This window comes from Dama dama, chromosome 20 (genome assembly GCF_033118175.1).
Source record: "Dama dama isolate Ldn47 chromosome 20, ASM3311817v1, whole genome shotgun sequence".
In the NCBI taxonomy this organism is placed as follows: Eukaryota; Metazoa; Chordata; class Mammalia; order Artiodactyla; family Cervidae; genus Dama; species Dama dama.
In genome coordinates, this window is record NC_083700.1 from 50,493,758 (window position 1) to 50,516,647 (window position 22,890).

Consider the following 22,890-nt stretch of genomic DNA (forward strand, 5'->3'; position numbering starts at 1 on the left):
TTTTCCTACTTTGTTAGCTAATATTTCTCTGTAAAAGAGATTTTTTTTTCCCCTTTCAATCTCTCTCTGTTACTTACTTTGAATACTTTTGTATCATTCCAGACTCATGTGCTTTTATTTGTTTTGATGTCTCATATAATTTTTAATGATTTTAATGCAGTTGATACAATGATATATATTAAACGTTTGAGTGGCAGTTTTTAGTATAATTTTAATAGATTTTGAGTATTGATATTCCTTAAAAAACATTTGTGCAGTTCACAACTATTGAGTAAATGTCTTTTAACAGGTCACTGGTTCCATTTCATGCTGGCTTTTTGAATCTGATATTGTTGGTTTTCAAAAATGATGTTATTTTATTATAATTTTTTAATTGAAATATGTAGTTGATTTACAATATTAGTTTCAGGTATACAACATATTTACTCCATTTAAAGTTATCACAAAGTAATGGCTATATTTTCTTGTGCTGTACAATGATCTGTGTTAATTTATTACTTAGTATTTACTAAATAAAATTTACTTTCATTTAGTAATTTTAAATGATAAACATTAAACTAAGCATAAGATAAAACCAAGCATTTAGATTAAACTATTCCTTGACATATTTGTTATACAGTGTTACACATCAGTTTTCTTAGGAAGCCCGTAGAGTTAGAAATGATCCAGTAATATTTTGTCCCTTTTGAGTGTGATGAGGCACAGATGTGTTTATGTTGGATGATTTTTCCTGAGAGATCTACTGTCTGAGTCTTGCTTGATCTATTAATATTTAAAAACTTTTTATTCTACACACGACTGCTTATCATTCAGGTGTCCTGAGTAAGTAATCTTTGTCCATCAATTTATTGGCTAGGATCACTGTATACAAGAAGGATTGTAACAGTTAATGTTGTTGACTGCTGAAGTGACTGCCTTTCAGATGGTTGGGACCGTTGTACCAGGAGGTTCTAAACAGGAGGCTAGGCAAGATTTCTTTTGATCTTCCTTCCTCTTCCTATAATTCTAGAAGAAAATATGAAATAATTATGTGATAATTTTAATAATCAAGGATTTGGTGTGAGGAATAAAAACTAATTATACTTAGAATAAACATATGAATAAACATTAATAAACAAAAAGCTGTTAGTGCAAGTTGTGAAATTTTTTAGATAATTTATTTTAGAAAATGTGTTTGTTGAGCAGCATTTAGAATTGTGCAACAGCTGATTTTACCTAGTGGATTTATTTTTCTTTATGAATATGGAAGTTAATATCTAACATCTTTTCCTGCACAATAAAAACTTAAACTGTATTTTGGTGACATTTCAAGAAAAAGCCATTTAATTTTTAAAAGCCATGCAATTATTGGTAAATTTATTTAAATTTCCTAAAAATCCAAAATAGACTGTGTTCTGTTCAGTTCAGTGTAGTCGCTCAGTCGTGTCCAACTCTTTGCAACCCCATGAATTGCAGCACACCAGGCCTCCCTGTCCATTACCAACTCCCAGAGTTCACCCAAACCCATGTCCATCGAGTCAGTGATGCCATCCAACCATCTCATCCTCTGTCATCCCCTTCTCCTCCTGCCCTCAATCTTTCCCAGCATCAGGGTCTTTTCAAATGAGTCAGCTCTTCGCATCAGGTGGCCAAAGTATTGGAGTTTCAGCTTCAACATCAGTCCTACCAATGAATACCCAGGACTGATCTCCCTCAGGATGGACTGGTTGGATCTCCTTGCAGTCCAAGGGGGACCCTCAAGAGTCTTCTCCAACACCACAGTTCAAAAGCATCAATTCTTCTGCACTCAGCTTTCTTTATAGTCCAACTCTCACATCCATACATGACCACTGGAAAAACCATAGCCTTGACGAGATGGACCCTTGTTGACAAAGTAATGTCTCTGCTTTTTAATATGCTGTCTAGGTTGATCGTAACTTTCCTTCTAAGGGGTAAGCGTCTTTTAATTTCATGGCTGCAGTCACCATCTGCAGTGATTTTTGAGCCCCCAAAAATAAAGGCAGCCACTGTTTACACTGTTCCCCATCTATTTGCCATGAAGTGATGGGAACCGATGCCATGATCTTAGTTTTCTGAATGTTGAGCTTTAAGCCAACTTTTTAAGCTTGGTGAATTCTTACACTGTTGGTCAGTATGCCTAGAAATCTGAACAGAAGGTTTCTTCCAAAATAATTTTGGTGTTAGTCTAAGATTACATGTTTTACATTCATATGTATTCATTTCTTTTCAGCCTAAATAATAAACGAATGCTCACTTTAATGGAAATAGTTGTTTTCTTAGCATTTTTTTCATCAGAGTATCTTGCGTTTGAGTATAAAAATAATCAGAGATGATCTTCCACCTTAAAGGATGTATGTAATTTTTCAGATGTTGGAAATAAATCATTTAAAAAATGATATACCATTTTTTCAAAAAAGTTTAGTGTGGCAAATCTTTAAATAGGGCATCCATATTGCTTGGATTTTTTTTAAAAACAAAGACTACATGGAGCATGTGGTAGGGAGGATTACAAACATCTTTTGGGATCGTATGCTGGGTGGGAGAGCAAGATAAAACTTTTTAAAAAAAATTTTTTTTATCTTCTGATATCGCTTTGCATAGCATCATATTCTGGACTGTGTGCCTGTGTGGCAGTAGTTTTCTCGGGTGCTTTAGCCACAGCATTAGAATGTACCATGTGCTGTGCTCTGCTTAGTCACTCAGTTGTGTCCAACTCTTTGCGGCCCCATGGACTGTAACCTGCCAGGCACCTCTGTCTGTGGGAATTCTCCAGAAAAGAATACTCCAGTGGGTTGACATGCGCTTCTCCTGGGGTTCTTATTTACTCAGGAATTGAACCTGACTCTCTGGCATCTCCTGCATTGGTAGGCAGAGTCTTTACCACAGAGCCACCTAGGAAGCTCTAATTCTTAGAACAGTACATATTAAAATTCTTCCCTGGTGGCTCAGATGGTAAAGAATCTCCCTGCAATACAGGAGACCAGTGTTCAATCCATGGATCAGGAAGATACCCTGGAGAAGGGCATGGCTACTCACTCCAGTACTCTTGCCTGGAGAACTCCATGGACAGAGGAGCCTCGTGGACTACAGTCCATGGGGTTGCAAAGAGTCAGATGTGATTGAGGGACTAATACTTTCACATATTAAAACAATATGTTAAGCTCTAAAAAGTATTATTTTATCCTTTATATGGCTTGCAAGTTAAGAATATGGACTCTGTAATCCATATTCCCAACTGACAGAATTGCCAATTTCTTTTTCCCTTGCTGGGTCTTTTTAGGTTACTTAGGTTAAGTGAGAATATAAAGCACTTAGCATATGCCTGACATATAATGAGCACTCAGTAGATGTTAGCTGCTCTCATCATTGTTGTTATCATAAACTTTAAAATCTGTTTTATAGTGAGTGTAACAGGAACATCTTAAAATGAAACAGCTGCATTGGAAATGATCAGGGCTTGGGCTCAATATGATAGTTGTTATTAAACCTCGCTTTGAGCTTCTCTTGGCTTTGATGATTTTTAAAAACAATTTTATTTATTTATTTTGGCTGTGCTGGGTCTTCGTTGCTGCACGGTGTTTTCTCTAGTTGAGGTGAGCAGGGGCTACTCTCGAGTTGCAGTGTGTGGGCTTCTCATTGCAGCAACTTCTCTTGTTGCGGAGGGGCTTAGTTGCTCTGTGGCATGTGAGATCTTCCTGGATCAGGGATAGAACCCATGTCTCCTGTGTTGGCAGGCACATTCTTTACCAGTGAGCCACCAGGGAATCCCCTTGATTTCTTTCTTCTCTCGAAAGTTTATCATTCTTTTCCTGACCTCAAGTCAACCTCGTATATAAAAGCACAATTTTTGGTGATTTGTTTTTAAAATTTTCAATTCTGTGTTGTTGGTTTCCAGATTTTCATTGTTTTTTAATTATTTTTTTTCTATTTGGTTTGGGAAAACTATAAAGTGAGGTGGACTGTCCATGCTAAAAAGTTTTCTACTCAGAATTTTTGTTACCCAGTGTTCACTTGTTTCATAGCCACTGTCTTCATGGCACATCCTCCTGATAAGCAGCTGGAAATGCCCACATGTGCTACAGTTGTTTTTCGGACTGTGTGGCACCCATAGCCTTTCTTGACATCTCTTATTCCACTAGGGGTAGTTAAGTTAAAAGGCTTAATAAAAACAAGAGAAACAAAACTCCTTGTTTTATAAATGACACTCCCCCCCCCACACACACCCTGTGGGGGGGGGGGGAATTGAAACAGGTATTTTACAGTGCACAGCAATGTCTTTTAATAGTGGCATTTTTATCCCAATTCTGTCACTCACTATTTGTCCTTTTAAAAATTACCTAACTTCTGTATATAATACAAATTTTTTTATCCTATATATAATAAAAGATTATTGAGATTTAAGTGAGTTGGTCCTCTGGAATAATGCTTAGCATAGAATGAGTGCTCAATAAGTGGTAGTTATTATTAAGATTAATATTAACATTATTTCATTACTCTACCAACTTTTCCACTCTCCTCTTTCACTTTCAACAAGAGGCTTTTTAGTTCCTCTTCATTTTCTGCCATGAGGGTGGTGTCATCTGCATATCTGAGGTTATTGATATTTTCCTGGCAATCTTGATTCCAGCTTGTGTGTCTTCCAGCCCAGCGTTTCTCATGATGTACTCTGCATATAAGTTAAATAAGCAGGATGACAATATACAGCCTTGATGCATTCCTTTTCCTATTTGGAACCAGTCTGTTATTCCATGTCCAGTTCTAACTGTTGCTTCCTGACCTGCATATAGGTTTCTCAAGAGGCAGGTCAGGTGGTCTGGTATTCCCCTCTCTTTCAGAATTTTCCACAGTTTATTGTGATCCACACAGTTGAAGGCTTTGGCGTAGTTAATAAAGCAGAAATAGATGTTTCTCTGGAACTCTCTTGCTTTTTCGATGATCCAGTGGATGTTGGCAATTTGATCTCTGGTTCCTCTGCCTTTTCTAAAACCAGCTTGAACATCTGGAAGTTCACGGTTCATGTATTGCTGAAGCCTGGCTTGGAGAATTTTGAGCATTACTTTACTAGCGTGTGAGATGAGTGCAATTGTGCGGTAGTTTGAGCATTCTTTGGGATTGCCTTTCTTAGGGATTGGAATGAAAACGGACTTTTTCCAGTCCTATGTCCACTGCTGAGTTTTCCAAATTTGCTGACATATTGAGTTCAACACTTTCACAGCATCATCTTTCAGGATGTGAAATAACTCAACTGGAATTCCATCACATCCACTAGCTTTGTTCATAGTGATGCTTTCTAAGGCCCACTTGACTTCACATTCCAGGATGTCTGGCTCTAGGTGAGTGATCACACCATTGTGATTATCTGGGTTGTGAAGATCTTTTCTTGTACAGTTCTTCTGTGTATTCTTGCCACCTCTTCTTAATATCTTCTGCTTCTGTTAGGTCCATACCATTTCTGTCCTTAATCGAACCCATCTTTACATGAAATGTTCCCTTGGTATCTCTAATTTTCTTGAAGAGATCTCTAGTCTTTCCCATTCTGTTGTTTTCCTCTATTTGTGTGCACTGATCGCTGAGGAATGCTTTTTTATCTCTCCTTGCTATTCTTTGGAACTCTGCATTCAAATGGGAATGCTAAAAAGCCTCTTGATGAAAGTGAAAGAGGAGAGTGAAAAAGTTGGCTTAAAGCTCAACATTCAGAAAACTAAGAATATGGCATCTGGTCCCATCACTTCATGGGAAATAAATGGAGAGACAGTGGAAACAGTGTCAGACTTTATTTTTTTGGGCTCCAGAATCACTGCAGATGGTGATTGCAGCTATGAAATTAAAAGACGCTTACTCCTTGGAAGGAAAGTTACAACGAACCTAGATCGCATATTAAAAAGCAGAGAAGTAAAAAAAAAAGAAAAAAGCAGAGACATTACTTTGCCAACAAAGGTCCGTCTAGTCAAGGCTATGGTTTTTCCAGTGGTCATGTATGGATGTGAGAATTGGACTATTAAGAAAGCTGAGCGCCGAAGAATTGATGCTTTTGAACTGTGGTGTTGGAGAAGACTCTTGAGAGTCCCTTGGACTGCAAGGAGATCCAACCAGTCCACCCTAAAGGAGATCAGTCCTTGGTGTTCATTGGAAGGACTGATGCTGAAGCTGAAACTCCAATACTTTGGTCACCTCATACGAAGAGTTGACTCATTGGAAAAGACCCTGATGCTGGTAGGGATTGGGGGCAGGAGGAGAAGGGGACGACAGAGGATGAGATGGCTGGATGGCATCACCAACTTGATGGGCATGAGTTTGAGTAAAGTCCCCGAGTTGTTGATGGACAAGGAGGCCTGGCCTGCTGTGATTCATGGGGTCACAAAGAGTCGGACACAACTGAGTGACTGAACTGACTGACTGACCAGCATTTTTGGTCAATGGCATAAATGGCTAACAATAATAACCAAAACTTAAAAGACTAAAACTGAAAGGTGAAGTTTTTTATCAGAAGTATATCCTTTTCCTGATCAAATTTAGATCTGCACAGTTTTGAACAGCAGAATTCAAAATGTAGAAATAAATAGCAAATAAGAGAATTCAATTGCAGAAGCTCTGAGCCAGATGAAAGGGACCAAAACCAAGCAAGAATAGTAAAACCTCTATAATGAATAAATTTGATCTTTCTTATAAAATTTACCTTATGTTAGAGTTCTGCAAAATAATGAAAGTAATTCCAGTCCAAGGGTAAGAGAGGACTAACGTCCTAGCTCAAGCAGCGGGCAGGAACAGAATGAATCCTTCCTTTTTCTATTACATGTTCTATTAAGGCCCTGAACAGAATGGCTGGTCCCCACTTACGTTGGGAGGGCAGTCTACTAAATCATCTGAAAACACCTTCACAGAAACACCCAGAAGTAATGTCTAATCTGGGCATCCCATGTCCTAGTCAAGTTGATGAAAATTAACCATCACAAGTCCAGCCTTAGTCAATTTTGGCACCCATGTGTATCTCATTAATCTATACTTAATCTCCAGGTAAAGAAAATAATAAGGTCATAATTCTGCATGACTTCATACGGTTATATCCTGAGCATATCCAGAAATGTACTAATGCCTTCCCCAGAAGAGGTGGTAAAGTTCTTGAGTAATGTTTTCTCTTCTTGATATCTTGTAATTTAATTACAGGATATACAGTAAAATTAACAATACTTAAATGCTGTAATATAAAGTCAGTGCATCTTATATCGCATGATAAGAGAACAAGAGAGGAAAGAAAACACACATATTCAAACAAATTCAAACATATTCAAAACAAAACATTCATAGCAAAATTAGGAGGAAATACTCATGGCAGTTACAGTCCTCATTTATGTAACTGATCATGTGGTAGCATTTGTAACTACCTTCTTCCACTACCCACTCTATTCCTTTACCTTCAACAAGCAACCCAGCTGGTCATGGTTCTTTGCTTGGTGGGTTGATCCAAACCTTGAATCCTGAAGGATCTGGGCCATAAGCAATCCTTCCTGAATTGAATTATTGTAATTTTTTTTACCTTAATTACAAGGCCTGATAATATTAAGAGACACTTGAAAGGATCTCCTATGTTTCACATATATTCTTCCAAATCTCCATTGTAGTGTAGTGGACTACTCGGTAGTGATCAGTCAGTGAAACCAACACCGTAATTCTCTTTTTTTACTTACTAATTCAGATGCATGAGGACTCAAAGTGGTTTGCCTTAACTTCCAGTTTACTGTCTCTTCATGGAAGCATTCCTCCCTCAGGAACTAAGAAATCTAGACCAGCAGAACATAATGTTGCAAAGCAAACATTTTGTTGGTGAGTCTGTAGCAGTAATAGTGTCACTCCTACTTACACCTCTTGATTCCTGTATCTGTGAATTATGGGAGAAAAATGACACTGTATATTGCACAGTGATGCACAGCATATTCATTTTTCTGGAGAACGTTGTCCCAGTCTTGTATTACCACCTAACTGGCACTGGAAATGAGTTTTCAAATGGTCATTCCACCATTCTGTCAGTCCAGCTGCTTGATATTAGGGAATTTGATAAGACTGATGAGTTCCATTAGCATGGGCCCATTGCTGTTCTTATTTTGCTATGATGTGCACTCCTTGATGAGAAACAGTGCTATATAGAATACATACCATCACGGTGGAGAAGGCATTCTGTAATTCCATGGATGATAGTTTTGACAGAAGCATTGCATGCTGGGAAAGCAAGTTCATATCCAGAGTAAGTGTGTATTCCAGTAAGAGCAAAACGTCCCTTCCATTTTGGAAGTGGTCCAATATGATTAACCTGCTGCCAGGTAGTAAGCTGATTACCTCAGGGAATGATGTCGTATCAGGGGTGTAGTGTTGATCTCTGTTGCTGGCAGATTGGACACTTAGCAGTGGCAGTAGCCAGATCACCGTGGTGAGTAGAAATCCATTTTGCTGAGCCCATGTATAATCTCTGTTCCAGCCATTGTTCATAAGCTTATTGGGCTTTCTGAGGATAGAGGCTGACTGGTATCCACAGAATGGGTCATCCCATTCAATTGAGTGTTTTTTTAATGACTTGAAATCTTTTATTCCTCTAACTGGAGAGCACCATTTCCCGCTTTCTCTATCAAGCAATGAAAAATATTTGACTCCAAAAGTAAAAAACAAGAAACAAAAAATAAAACAGAACTTTTTAGTGCTCAATAGCAAATAGTATTACAGTTTTCAGAGATGAGCTGGAACTGACCTCATAGTGCAGAGAGCATAGTGTAAGAAGCAGATATTATTATATTTCTTTCATCTAAATAGGGCAGCACTGCAGCTTTTGTGATTTGTCCAGCCCAGAAGGGAAGAATGAGAATGCTCTTGCCACAAGAAATTTTGGACCACACTTACCTTAGAGTCTAAATCAGAATCTTATCCATTCAACTGATTTTTTAAAACTCTCTGCTGAAAAAAAAAATTCTCTGCTGAGGTCACCCTTTGGCGAGCATTCACGTGGGAAGCAGCATCTTCACAGTTTTAGCATATTCAGAAAGGTATGTCTCCATACATCTTCCCCAATTTCTTTGTCACCAGTTTTCCCTTTCTTTACATTGAACCAAGGCATGTCCAACATTTCCAGTTCATTTACCATGGACCACCCTTTGGTCCATATTTCAACCAAACAAATGTTAGTTTTTTTTCCTAAACCCCCAAGTCATAGCACTAATGCAGAATCTCCAGTGAGTCCATATCAGTACTAAGAACTGATCCTAATAAAAGCATTTTTGTTCAATAATGCATATTAATGTAATTGAATAGAGCTAGTTGCTATATACAAAAATTGATAATGAGATGAAATTGGCTTAGTGAAGTTAGATTTATTCTGAATACTCTGTTTAAGTGTATCACTGCTTGTATAATTTTCATTAACATGTTTGTACTAATAAACATGGAATTAAAACTCCTTTAGTCTCAGTACAAAAGGGAAAGAAAACACCTACCTGGGCCGGGTGGCAAAATTGTAAGTGCTTCTACTACAATTTAGTATGAGCTGTAACATAAAATACAGGTGAACCTCAGATTGTGGGTTCAGTTCCAGGCCACTGCAATAAAGCAAATATCACAAAAAGTGAGTCACACAAATTATTTGGTTTCCCAGTGCATATAAAAGTTATGTTTACACTGTATTGTAGCCTATAAAGTATGCAGTAGCAGTATGTCTAAGAAAAACAATATATGCACATTAATTAAAAGATGTTTATTTCCAAACATGCTAACTATCATCTAAGGCTTCAGTGAGTTGTAATCTTTTTGTTGGTGAAAGGTCTTGCCTCGACGTTGATGGCTACTGACTTATCAGGGTGGTGGTTGCTGAAGATTGACAATTTATATTTTTAAAAAGGCAAAGTGAAGTTTGTTACAGCAATTTTGATTCCTTTCATGAAAAATTTCTCTGTAGCATGCAATGCTGTTTGATAACATTTTGCCCACAGTAGAACTTCTTTCACAGTTGGGGTCAATACTCTCAAACCCTGCCGTGCTTTATTAAGTAAGCATGTGTAATATTCTCAGTCCTTTGTTGTCATTTCAGTAATCCTCATGCATTGTCATCAGAAGTAGATTCCATCTCAAGAAAGCATTTTGTTTGCTTATCCATGAAAAGGAACTCCTCGTGCAAGTTTTACCATGAGTTTGCAGCAAGTCAGTCACATCTTCAGGCTCCACTTGTAGCTCTAGTTCTCTTGCTCTTTTTTTTTTTTTTTTTTTTTATGATTTAAATTTTTTATTCTGTCTAAATTTCAATATATTTGTCATATAATTAGACATATAATCCTTAATTAGAATACATATTTTGTGGTATATCTTAATATTTTTAAAAGAATTGTATATCATTATAGCCCCTAAATCTTGGCATCATGCATTGCTCATTTCAAGTACTCAGCATATTTTCTTTCTTTTTTTTTTTTTTTAATTAGTTGGAGGCCAATCACTTCACAACATTTCAGTGGGTTTTGTCATACATTGATATGAATCAGCCATGGATTTACACGTATTCCCCATCCCGATCCCCGCTCCCACCTCCCTCTCCACCCGATTCCCCCGAGTCCTCCCAGTGCACCAGGCTGGCGCACTTGTCTCATGCATCCCACCTGGGCTGGTGATCTGTTTCACCATAGATAGTATACATGCTGTTCTTTTGAAATATCCCACCCTCACATTCTCCCACAGAGTTCAAAAGTCTGTTCTGTATTTCTGTGTCTCTTTTTCTGTTTTGCATATAGGGTTATCGTTACCATCTTTCTAAATTCCATATATATGTGTTAGTATGCTGTAATGTTCTTTATCTTTCTGGCTTACTTCACTCTGTATAAGGGGCTCCAGCTTCATCCATCTCATTAGGACTGGTTCAAATGAATTCTTTTTAACGGCTGAGTAATATTCCATGGTGTATATGTACCACAGCTTCCTTATCCATTCATCTGCTGATGGGCATCTAGGTTGCTTCCATATGACCCAGCAATCCCACTTCTGGGCATACACACTGAGGAAACCAGATCTGAAAGAGACACGTGCACCCCAATGTTCATCTCTTGCTCTTTTTGTTACATCTGTGCTTACTTCTGCCACTGGTCTTGAACACCTCCAAATCATCCATGAAGGTTAGAATCAGCTTCTTCATTTAATTTTGATATTTTGACTTCTCCCCATGAATCATGAATTTTCTTAATAGCACCTAGAATGGTGAATCTTTTCCAGAAGGTTTTCAGTTTACTTTTCAAAGATCCATCTGAGGAATGGCTCTTTTTTGACAGCTATAGCCTTACAAAATGTATTTCTTAAATAATAAGACTTGAAAGTCAGGATTATTCCTTGATCCCTGGGCTGCAGAATGGATGTTGTGTTAGGAGGCATGAAAACATTAATCTCATTTTACATTTCCATCAGAGTTTTTGGGTGACCAGGTGCACTGTCAGTGAACAGTAATATTTTGAAAGGAATCTTTTTCTGAGCATTAGGCTTCAACAGTGGGGCTTACAGTAGTAAACCATGTCATAAACAAGTGTGTTATCATCAAGGCTATGTCATTAATTTTTAGAGAGCACAGACAGTAGATTTAGCTTAATTCTGAAGGGTCCTAAGATTTTCAGAATGGTAAATGAGCACTGGCTTCGACTTCAAGCCTCTAGCTGCATTAGCCCCTAACAAGAAAATCAGCCTGTTCTTTGAAACTTTGAAGCCAAGCATTGACTTCTCTTCTAGCTATGAAAGCTTTAGGCGGCACCTTCTTCTGATAGGAGGCTGTTTGATCTACATAAAAAATCTATTGTTTAATGTAATCACCTTCATTAATGATCTTACCAAAATCTTCTGGATAAGTTGCTGCAGTTTCTACATTAGATCTTGCTGCTTCACATTGCACATTTATTTTATGGAGATGGCTTCTTTCTTTAAACCTGATAAATCAGTCTCTTTTTAACTTCAAACTTTTCTTCTGCAGCTTCTTCACCTCTTTCTGCCTTCATAGAATTGAAGAAAGTTAGGTCCTTGCTCTGGATAAGACTTTGGCTTCAAGGAGTGTTGTGGCTGGTTTGATCCTCTGTCCAGGCCACTAAAACTTTTTCCATTATCAGCAGTAAGGCTGTTGCACATTCTTACCATTTATGTGTTCAGTGGAGTAGCACTTTTAATTTCCTTGAAGAACTTTTTCTTTGCATTCACAACTTGGCTGTTCGGGACAATAGCCCTAGTTTTTGGCTTATCTTGGCTTTTGACATGCCTTCCTCACTAAGCTTGATAATTCCTAGCTTTCTGTTTAAAATGAGAGAGATGCAATTCTTCCTTTCTCTTGAACACTTAGAGGCCATTGTGGGTTATCAAATGGCCTGATTTCAACAGTGTTGTATCTCAGGGAATAAGGAAACGCAAGGAAAAGGAGAGAAATGCGGGGAATGGCTGGCTGGTCAGTGGAGCCGTCAGAATACACACAGCATTTATCCATTAAGTTCACCATCTTAAATGGTGTGTGGTTTATGGCACCTGAAAACAATTGCAATAGAAACAGTAGAGCTCACTGATCACAAGCCAAAAATAATAATAATGAAAAAGTTTGAAATATTGTGAGAACAACCAAAATATGACACAGTGACTTGAAGTGAGCAAATGTTGTAAAAACAGCGCCAATAAACTTGGTTTGAAGTAGGGTTGCCACAGACCTTCAACTTATTTAAAAACCAACAAACAAACAGTGTCTTCAAAGTGCAATAAAGTGAAGAGCAATAAAATGAGGTATGCCTATATTAAATAATACCCACTAAGCACTGTAATTAATAGTTAGATGGTCATGTATGTAAGACTATTGCAATAGTTCAAAGAAAGATGAGAGCACAAATAAAAACAATGACTGTGAAAATGGAAAGGAGCAGACAAATTCAAGAGGTAGCTGGAAGAAAAACTAAGATTTGGTGATTGATTTGGTGTGGGTTGAGTATAATAATAGGGGAAGTTTTTACTTGGATGGTTGTTAGATGATGGGATCCTTAGCATATAAGAAGGAAAAAATAAGGAGCCCAGTTTTGAAAGGTTGAATGTGAGGTGAGTGTGAGGCTAAACAGACAAAGAAAACCAGTAGGAAGTTGTGAATATGAACCTGTAGTTTATTAGAAAGATCAGGGTGAGAATATGGACTTGAGAGTCATCACTTTTTATATATCTGTATATCTGTTGATTTCTATCTATATTTATTGTCCTTAGAGTTCCATTATTGTATCTTTCTCTCCCTCTCCCCCCACTTTGTGTGTTTTTTTTTTTTTTAACTATTTTGCAGATTCTTCCTTGGTGATCTCATCCATTGTCTATATAAAATTATATAAAGTATAAATGTGATATACATTGTATCTGATAATGTCTTTGTATGGGCTGTATTAGACAGTAGATGAAATCACATAGGAGGAATCTACAAAATAAGAAAATTAACAGAAAGATTGAGAGAAAATACGGAATATAGAAACCCTGAGGCCTGCTGATTGACACACACACATATACACACAGACATGTTTATAATGAAGTAGTGGAACTGACGGAGCAGACAGAGAAGATAGGAAGTAAAACCATGAAAGGGTAACACCTCAGAATCTGGGGGAGGAGAAATTTTTAGTGAGTGGTCAGTTGTTTTAAATTCTGTAGACTATCTGGTGAAGCTAAGAGCTGAACAAAAGGGCTTTCCATTGAGTTTTTATATTGTTATTGGATATTAATACTGTTAGTGATTAGAGCAGTTTCATCAAGAGTTGAAGGCTAAAATTAGTTTGTAGTGGATTGAGGAACAAACTGGAGAGAAGAGAAATAACATGTACACTGTAGAGTGAATCCCTTGAACAATAGAGGATGAGTAGAAGTTTTGTAAATTTTATTGCTAAAAATTTGTTCCCAATATTAGTAGTTTTTTTTTTTTTTTTTTTAACACTTGGTTGGATGGGTTGGTTTACACCAAATCAATGGTTCCATTCTCAATATTGGCCATTTGGGTTTGATGTGTTCCTTGGGCCCTCCTAATAGAGTCTTAACAAGTAAGCCTGAATTACTGTTGTCAGAGCTTTAAATTAAAGGCAAAAGATTCTAGTATTACTCATAAAATAACTGTGATCTAATTAAAACAAAAATCATGACACCTGCATTTTGGATGCGGCCATTCTAAAACTGTGTCATTTTTCTGTTTGTTAAGGTAAGTATTTGCTAAGGTGATATACCTATTGCAGATCTATTTCTTATATTGAAATATTATTTTAATACTATCAGAAAGTAACTGGGAGATTTAAAATTGAGTTTAAAAGTTCTCATTTGCCCAGTAGGTGAACTGTGCATTTTTAAAACATGTAACTTTTTGAGTTGGGCAAGGGAGTACTGTATATTTTAATTAAGTATTTAATAGTTTTTAAATAGTTTTAATTTGATGTCTGTTTTGTTCCTAAGATATTAAAGAGTAAAAAGACCCATTATTTACTTATGTTAGTTCAGTAGGAGATTATTCTCTGTGACTCTTATTTTGGAATTTTGAGTTGTCACTATTTTTTAATCATGTAGTAATTACTACATGAATTATATGTGAAGTGATAGTTTATTTTAGGAAGTCTTTTATAGTGATGAATAAACACCTTTTTGAACATCTTTGTGTACAAACAAGTTCGAAAGGGGATTTCTTAAATAGCTACATTGGTGTAAAGTAGGAAAGGAGATGGAAGAGTTTCATCCTTTCATGGTTAATTTCTTTATGCAGCATCGTTGCTTCTAGCAGTCATTTTCATGAATATATTTAAAGAGATCAGTACATTTCTAACAGCAAATACATTTTTGTTCTTTTGGGATTTAGAATGGTTTACGTTATTATAGATGCCTTATTTTTATTCCTATTAGGTTAAAATAAAATTTTCAGTAAATTTGTACTTGTCTTCTGTAGTCTCTATCAGTGCTGTCTAATATCAATATAATGTGAGCCACATGTGCCTTTTAAAGTGCCATAATAAAAGGAGTAACTAACAATGAAATTAATAAATAATAAAGTTTTGTTTGATTAAATCAGTATTTTAACTCAGTACATTTGAAATATTGTGGAATTAATAAGTAATAGTTCTATTTGATTAAATCAGTATTTTAACTCAGTATGTTTGAAATATTATTTCAACATACAATAAGTATTAAAATTAATGAGATATTTTGCCTTTTTATTTCACATTAAGCATTCAAAATCCAGTTTGTATTTTACACTGAGAACCTTTCTTAATTTGACTAGCCACATTTCAAGTGCTCAGTAACCATATGTGACTGGTGGTATGGTGGTGTTCAGTTCAGGTCTATAGAGCTGGAGCAAATTCTTAGTATCTGGATGAATGGACAGATAAAAGAAGATATTTATCTTCTGTGAATTGGATTCGATTATAAACATCTGATAATGTGATCATCATTATAGATATCAAACCTGGAATTTTTTATTTTCTGGAAAGGAGATAAGCTGGAAGTACTAGGTGGATGGAACTTTTACAATCTGGTTACCCTCAATAGCTGTATTGTGTAATTGCACTTATTATATATACATGTTCAAAATTCTGAAAAATTTCAGTGTATGTCTATAACTTGTAGCATAAATGCAGTTCCAACTACAATGAAGATTTTGTGCTACAGCTAGAGAAGGAATTGGTCCAAGCCCGTCTGAGTGAAGCTGAGTCTCAGTGTGCGCTGAAGGAAATGCAGGATAAAGTTCTGGATATAGAAAAGGTAAGAACAACATAAAGGCTGTCATTCCCAAACTAGAGGGGACATATGATAGATATTTAAGTGCTTATTGAGCGGTGAAATTTGGCATGGTTTTTTGCACATTAAAAATCTTACATGTTAGTTATAAGAGAGGAAAGGAAAAAATACATGATTCCTATTTAATTTTTATTGTTACCATAGTACTCAAAGCCCCATATTTTGGGTAAAAGTAGAGATTAAAGTCCTTTTGGAGGGAAACAACCAGGATAATTTTTATATGAATGGCATTTAAATATTGGAGAAAAGAGACTTAAGGAATAGAGATTAACTGTTGTCAAGATAAACAGCCTTTAGAGTCACCCAACTATAGCTGACACAGTATCTCTCAGACTGCTGCTGCTGCTGCTGCTAAGTCGCTTCAGTCGTGTCCGACCCTGTGCGACCACATAGACGGCAGCCCACCAGGCTCCTCCGTCCCTGGGATTCTCCAGACAAGAACACTGGAGTGGGTTACCATTTCCTTCTCCAGCGCGTGCGTGCAGGCTAAGTCGCTTCAGTCATGTCTGACTCTATGTGACCCCGTGGACAGCAGCCCACCAGGCTCCTCTGTCCACAGGATTCTCTAGGCAAGAGTACTGCAATGGGTTGCCATTTCCTTAAAATCCTGGGGCAAATGGGATGATGTGAACTATAACAGTCTACAACGTAGTAATATTACATCTTGGCCATTGACCGAATACTAATCCTTTTTGTTTTTAGTATATAAAATATGCTGAAAACATTCCTCTTAAGCACATTTCAGTTAATGTAATTAAACAGAAGGCAGCAATTTCCTTCTAGAAGAATTAGATTTAGCTATGAAAAATTTGCCATGTATTTGTTAAATTAATTTATGGAATACTTTTGGGTCAGTGTAGACCACAGTGTATTTTTTAATTTAAAGCCTGTGCTAAACATGAGTAAAATGTGCTTAAACCATAACCACATTCGTAGTTCTTTAAAAAAGGAATATTACCATTTTTATCCCAACAGTATATAAATATAACACTTGCTTTTCTCCCAATTAAAGGTAAATTTTAAAAATCCACTGTGAAATATGCATCCTGACTAAGCACAAGATGCACAAATATGCATTTTAATCAAATTTCAGCTGAGAAGTGAACATTTTTACTTTGAAATATGAAGATCTGATATATAGAAGTGAATTTTTTGATTGAAACACATTGCAGATGTGTCTTGTTTTTCTTGTAAATTTGTTTAAAGAAAGAAATTAACCATTGTTTTCAAATATTATAATAGTTTTATCTGCAACAAGTGTAGAAATAGACTAGTTAAATACATAAGCATTTCAGGAAAATTTTCATCTGAGTATAACTGGTACAGCTTTCCAAGCTGCAGAAAACAATCACAGTTTTTATATAGGAAGATTTTAGCTGGAGATGTACTTACAGAAATTAACTTACCTCTTTTGAAGGTTATTAAAGAACAGATGAGTAGTGGAAATAGAAACACTTTTAGGTTTCTTATAACCTCAGACTTCAGAGTCTGTGTTCCACATCACAAATTCTGAATCTCTCTTTTCTCATCTATAAAATCATAGATAATTTGGGTTCTGTGTTGAGTCTTTTTCTTTTACACTTAGGTAGTATCTAGCCATTTATTCAGAATCTCATAAACAATGGACATGAAAGAGCCTCAAATTCTTAACTGTTTCTTAACGAAATAGAACAGGGTATAACTACAGTGGAATAATTGTGCCAGAAATCTATTTTCTATTTTTATATTATCTTTGGAAAACTTTTTCTCCTATTTGTTGAGGAAAAAGCCAGCAAAAAATAAAAAATGCATGGGCTCCATGATTTAGTTAAGAGTCTGGATCTTTCTGTTTTGAATATTTGGAAGAAGGAAATGTTCTTGGGTCCAATTTAAAAATGGATTTTTAAAGTAGCTTTGTTGGTATTCATGCATCCTATGGTTACTGTCTTCATGCAAGGTAGTTTTTCTTAAAATACATATACAGTAAATTTCTAGTTTTCAGTTGAGAAAATATTTAAAATCCATCACAAAGTATGTGTAGTTGGCATGAATAACTTTATTCAGCCATTTCTGTGGGCTAAAATGTTAATGAAATATTTCAGAGATAGAAAACTTTGTAGACTTGGAACTTAGTTTACTTAATGAACTTTTATTAGAGCCTAATTTAGAATTCTTTGGTCATTCCTGAGAGCAGTTCAATATGGCAACCCTATATTCTAAGATGGGTCTTTCAGGACCCATCTTGTACCCTTGAAGGAAATACTTAGATTACCTTAGAATTAATTTCTTGAGTATTGATGAGTCACAATAGTGACTAATGTACAGATATCTTATACTCCTTTTCCAAAGTGGTGTGTTGAAAAAATAAAACAAATTTTGAACTGCTCTCTTCCATAAATCTTTAAAATATAAGTGATGTTCATGCTTTGTTTGAAGTCCTAATCAGAGGTTAGTATGTTTATTGCCATGTTGAAAAACATTTTTAATCTTGTTGCTCCATAATTCTGATTAGTATTTTATTAAAACAGAATTAGACTCTGTGTCCTTAAAATTAAAGATAGTTCCTTCCTGGTGGGAATGTAAAACATGCAACTGCTTTGGAAAGGTTTGCCAGTTTCTTAAGAATTAAATGTAGAATTACCATCTGATCTAGCATTTCTGCTCTTTCATATATACTCAAGAGAGTTAAAAACATACATCTACACAAAAACTTTTACATAAATGTCCATAGCAGTGTTACTCATAGTAACCTCAAAGTGGAAACAACTCACGTTTCCATCAACTGATAAATGTATAAATAAAATGTGGTATATCTGTGCAATGAAATTATTATTTGGCAATTTAAAAAATGAAATTTGAAAACATGCTGAGTGAAAGGAGCTAGTCATAAAAGGCCATAAATAATATGATTGCATTTGTATGAAATATTCAAAATAGGCAAGTTCATAGAGACATAGATTAGTGATTATCAGGGCCTGGGGGTGTAGAAAACATAGAGTAACTGCTAATGGGTATAGGGTTTCTTGGGGGTGATTAAAATGTACTGAAATTAGTTTGTGATGATGGTTGCATAACCCTGTGAATACTCTTAAAAACCTCTGACTAGTGTTCATTAAAAGGATAAGTTTTATAGTTTGTGGATTATATCTCAAGAAGATTGTATCAAATTAAGCAAATTTATATATGAGATGAAATAGCTCTTGTTATTTGCTGTATTGTTGTATATGCTATATTTTATTTTTTAAATTTAAAATAATCCCCAATTAAATTCTCTCTTGCTTTAGAGAAACAACTCCTTTCCTGATGAGAATAACATTGCAAGACTTCAGGAAGAACTCATTGCTGTGAAGCTGAGAGAAGCAGAAGCTATTATGGGTTTGAAAGAGCTTAGACAGCAAGTCAGGGATCTGGAGGAACACTGGCAGGTATAGGAGTATATTTTGTGTGCTTTTTTAAAAAAACGTAAAACCTGAATATCCTTTTTGTGTAAATTTGAAGTAGTTAACGACCAACACTAGGGTTTGAGTTTAAAGTGAGAAAGACTGTTAGGTACAAAACTGAGAGCTTTTTTTCTCTTTGATTTTTAGAATTAAATAAAATGTGAAATAGAGGCCAAGTCATATTTTTGTTCTCTTATTACACCATTGTGATTTGTGTTAACTTTTTCTAAAGAACTAAGAGAAAATATTTTTTTTATATTGTACTTATTTCTTCTGTTGTTAAATTTATTGGTCATTATGAAACATCAGAAGGGTGCATGGCATCAACATAAATTTATGAATTTGTAACTTCTTTTGAAAATGGTTTTATCACAAAATAAAATAGACATTTAGTTGGTTATATGACACAAATTTATTCACATATGAGGGAAACTACTGCTAAATAGCAAAAAAAAGAAAAATAGAATCTATAAGACAGAAGGGAGAAAGGAAAAAAAGTACATATTGTTTCAGAAAGTGATCTTGGTATGAATTCGGGTGGGGAATATATCTAGCAAAGTTCTTTACATTGCCATGGCTTTTTTTTTTAAAGAAATATCAGACAGCAATAAACTGGAAATTAATTAAAAACAAATGAATTTTTTGAGAACACTGTTCTTAATTTCTGCTATTGTTTCCCTAATTCATGAATGCTTCCGTTTTCCCCTTTTCTTGGGATTTCATTAAAAAATAATGTAAAAATCTCTCAGGGAAAAATGAGGATAAAGATTATATTTTTTACAATAATTAATCTAGAGAATAAAAAAATATTTGAACCGTGTCTGAGTTTATATCCCAAATCTGCCACTTACTGGCTGGGGGACCTTTCTGGAGTTAATCACAATTTCCATTTTCTTTTCTGTACGGTGAAAATAAGAGCATTTAACTTTTAAGATTTTCTGGGATTAAATAAAATGACACATATAAAGTGAGTTATACAGTACTCGGCCTGAAATAAGTGCTCAGTTAATTTGGCTTTTATTTTAGTACTGGCAATATTTGTTGCAATATAATTTTTTTTTTAAATTTTAGCGCCACTTAGCTCGTACTACTGGGAGATGGAAAGACCCACCTAAAAAAAATGCCATGATTGAGTTACAAGATGAACTGATGACCATCCGACTTAGAGAAGCTGAAACACAAGCAGAAATAAAAGAAATAAAACAGAGGATGATGGAAATGGAAACACAGGTATGATGAAAAAACCTAATAACTTTAAAAACTATTGTTAACCCATCAAAAGTTTATGCGCAAATTGTATCATCCTTACAATAGAGCTAAAAAGTGGACATATGAAACTCTCTCATCTACAATTTTCTATCCCAAATGAAAAGGACTTAAATGTAATACTATACATATATATTTTTTGGCCATGCCATGTGGCATGCAGGATCTTAGTTCCCCAACCAGGGTTTGAACCTGTGCCCCCTGCACTGGAAGTGCAGGGGCAATTTTGACCAGTGAACCACTAGGAAAGTCCCAAAACCCATATTCCTTGATGGCAGAGATTTAGTGTCTTCTTTAACTCTTTCAGCAAAGTTGAAGCAAGTCATAAAACTCTATATGACTTTGTTTCCTTATTGCACAACCTGAAAGGGAATATTCATGTTGAGCAAAATTTCTTAACACAACTAACATTTGGGGCCAGATAATTTTTTATTGTGAGACTGGCCTGTGCATTGTAGTACGTTTAGCAGCATCTCTGGCCTCTTTAACTACTACCACATCCCTCTACCCTCTATTCAGAAGCACCACACTCCCACTTCCCTATGATGGCCAAAAGCACCTCCACACAGATGTCAAATGTCCCCAGGGAGGCAAAATTGCCCCTGCTTGAGAACCACTGATACAGAATGTAATGTGAAGGATGCTTCCTAAAATTGTGTAATGTGGTGACTCTGAGCAGTCAGTTTCAAAGTTATACTTCTTTCTTCTCAAGTCCCCTGTTTCTCTAATAAATATTCTCTCAAATATTCTTGACTTAAAACCTACTAAATCCTTTTTATGAAACCCATTTGCATTATAAAAGTACATTTGGGATATTTGGTTTTTATGTGGTACATCTATTCTCTGTATCATTTGGTTTTCAAAGTACTTTTCAGTCAGTAGGGGGCATAGTTAACTCATGTATCATTCTATATACTTAAATATAAAATCATCATCCCAGCTTGAATGTGATAACATAGATATATAAATCCTTTAGAATAAATATATCTTATTTTACATTGTTCACAGAGTTATTTTTTTGTGTTTTTCATTGTATTTAAAAATAACAGTAAGATTATGAAAAGTAGAAATCCAGCTTTATGATGAGAGGTTTTATTTTTATGATCAGATTTTATCTCAATATTTCAATACAGATATTAAATATGCAACCACAACTTTCTGCCAGTGTTCAGGACTTATTTCAGCGTGATTATAAGTAAATGAATCATACTCAACAAATGTAGTTTTGGGAACTTAGGAATACAAAGCAGTGTGTAGCCATCAAAGATCTTATACTTGAGAAATCAGTCATGTGCAAACTATATTTAAATTCACTATATAAGATTAATGTTAACTAAATTTACTATGGTAATCATTTCACAATATATGTAAATCAAGTTATGCGTACACCTTAGACTTATACAGTGCTATATGTTAATTATATCAATAAAACTGGAAGCACTGTATAATTCAGAAATTTGTAATTAGAGAATTAAATATAAATTGCTATGGAGAATAGGACAGTACAATTAATTCCAACTAGGTGGTTGGAAAACCTAGAAGAAATTTGGAAAGGAGAAAACCTTCCTAAGGAATTTATATTTTGCACTTACACTTGACTAATGGATATGGTTCCTAAATGTCAGTGCATGTACTGGTGATGATCCATGATGCTTTCTCATTGCAAAGTGAGAAAAATAAATAAAAATAGTGTGGTGTGTTGGTTATCTAAAGAGTATTGCATTAAACACCCATGTATCCAGCATCCAAATTAAGAAATAGGTCCTTGCTGATACATGTAGCTCTAGTTCCTTCATTTTAATGACGTTTAGAAAAGTGCGCCTGGTAAGTATAAGTTTATGGAGCCACTTTCCTCTTTACTGACATTTGCTATTACAGACAGTGCTGCCCTGAACATTCTTGCACGTTTCCTTGTGTATATCTCCAATAGGAGTTTCTTTAGTACAGGGGTTCTTATCTGTTTTGTGTGCCGTGCACCCCTTTGGGAACCTGAAACCTATGAACCTCTTTCCAAAATAATATTTTTTAATACATAAACTAAAATATATAGGGTTGCAAAGAAAACCAGTTGTATCGAGGTACAGTTATCAAAATACAAGTTTGTGATATAGAGTGCAGACACAGAAACATACACAACATATTCCCATTGCGGGAATCAGGTTTTTCATAATTCAGATTTTTTTGTACCTGAATTAGATTGTACTATAGTTTTCTTTTGCGGGGAGACTTTTATCTCCAAGGTTATAGTAAGCTTGATGAATGAGTTGGGTTGTATTTAACTTTTTCTATTCTCAGAAGTTTTTTGTAAGATTGGAATTACCTGTTACTTTCCTTTTCTTTTAACTTTTTTTTTTTTGGCCATGGGGCAGTTGGGATCTCGGTTCCCCTACCAGGGAATGGAACCCCTGCCCCCTGCAGTGGAAGC

The 22,890-nt window shown here is 35.5% G+C and overlaps 1 protein-coding gene across 7 annotated transcripts in view; it reads left to right on the forward strand.

Moving 5' to 3' along the window:
• EVI5 (ecotropic viral integration site 5) overlaps nt 1-22,890 on the forward strand; it is a 228,958-nt gene that overhangs the window by 120,721 nt on the left and 85,347 nt on the right. For 5 of the 7 annotated variants that reach the window (XM_061121370.1, XM_061121371.1, XM_061121372.1 and 2 more), the window contains 3 exons: nt 15,610-15,744; nt 19,044-19,184; nt 20,271-20,429. In XM_061121370.1, the coding sequence (XP_060977353.1) occupies nt 15,610-15,744; nt 19,044-19,184; nt 20,271-20,429 (435 nt within the window). The remainder of the gene's footprint in view (nt 1-15,609; nt 15,745-19,043; nt 19,185-20,270; nt 20,430-22,890) is intronic. The other 2 variants (XM_061121369.1, XM_061121373.1) reach the window with 1 other exon arrangement.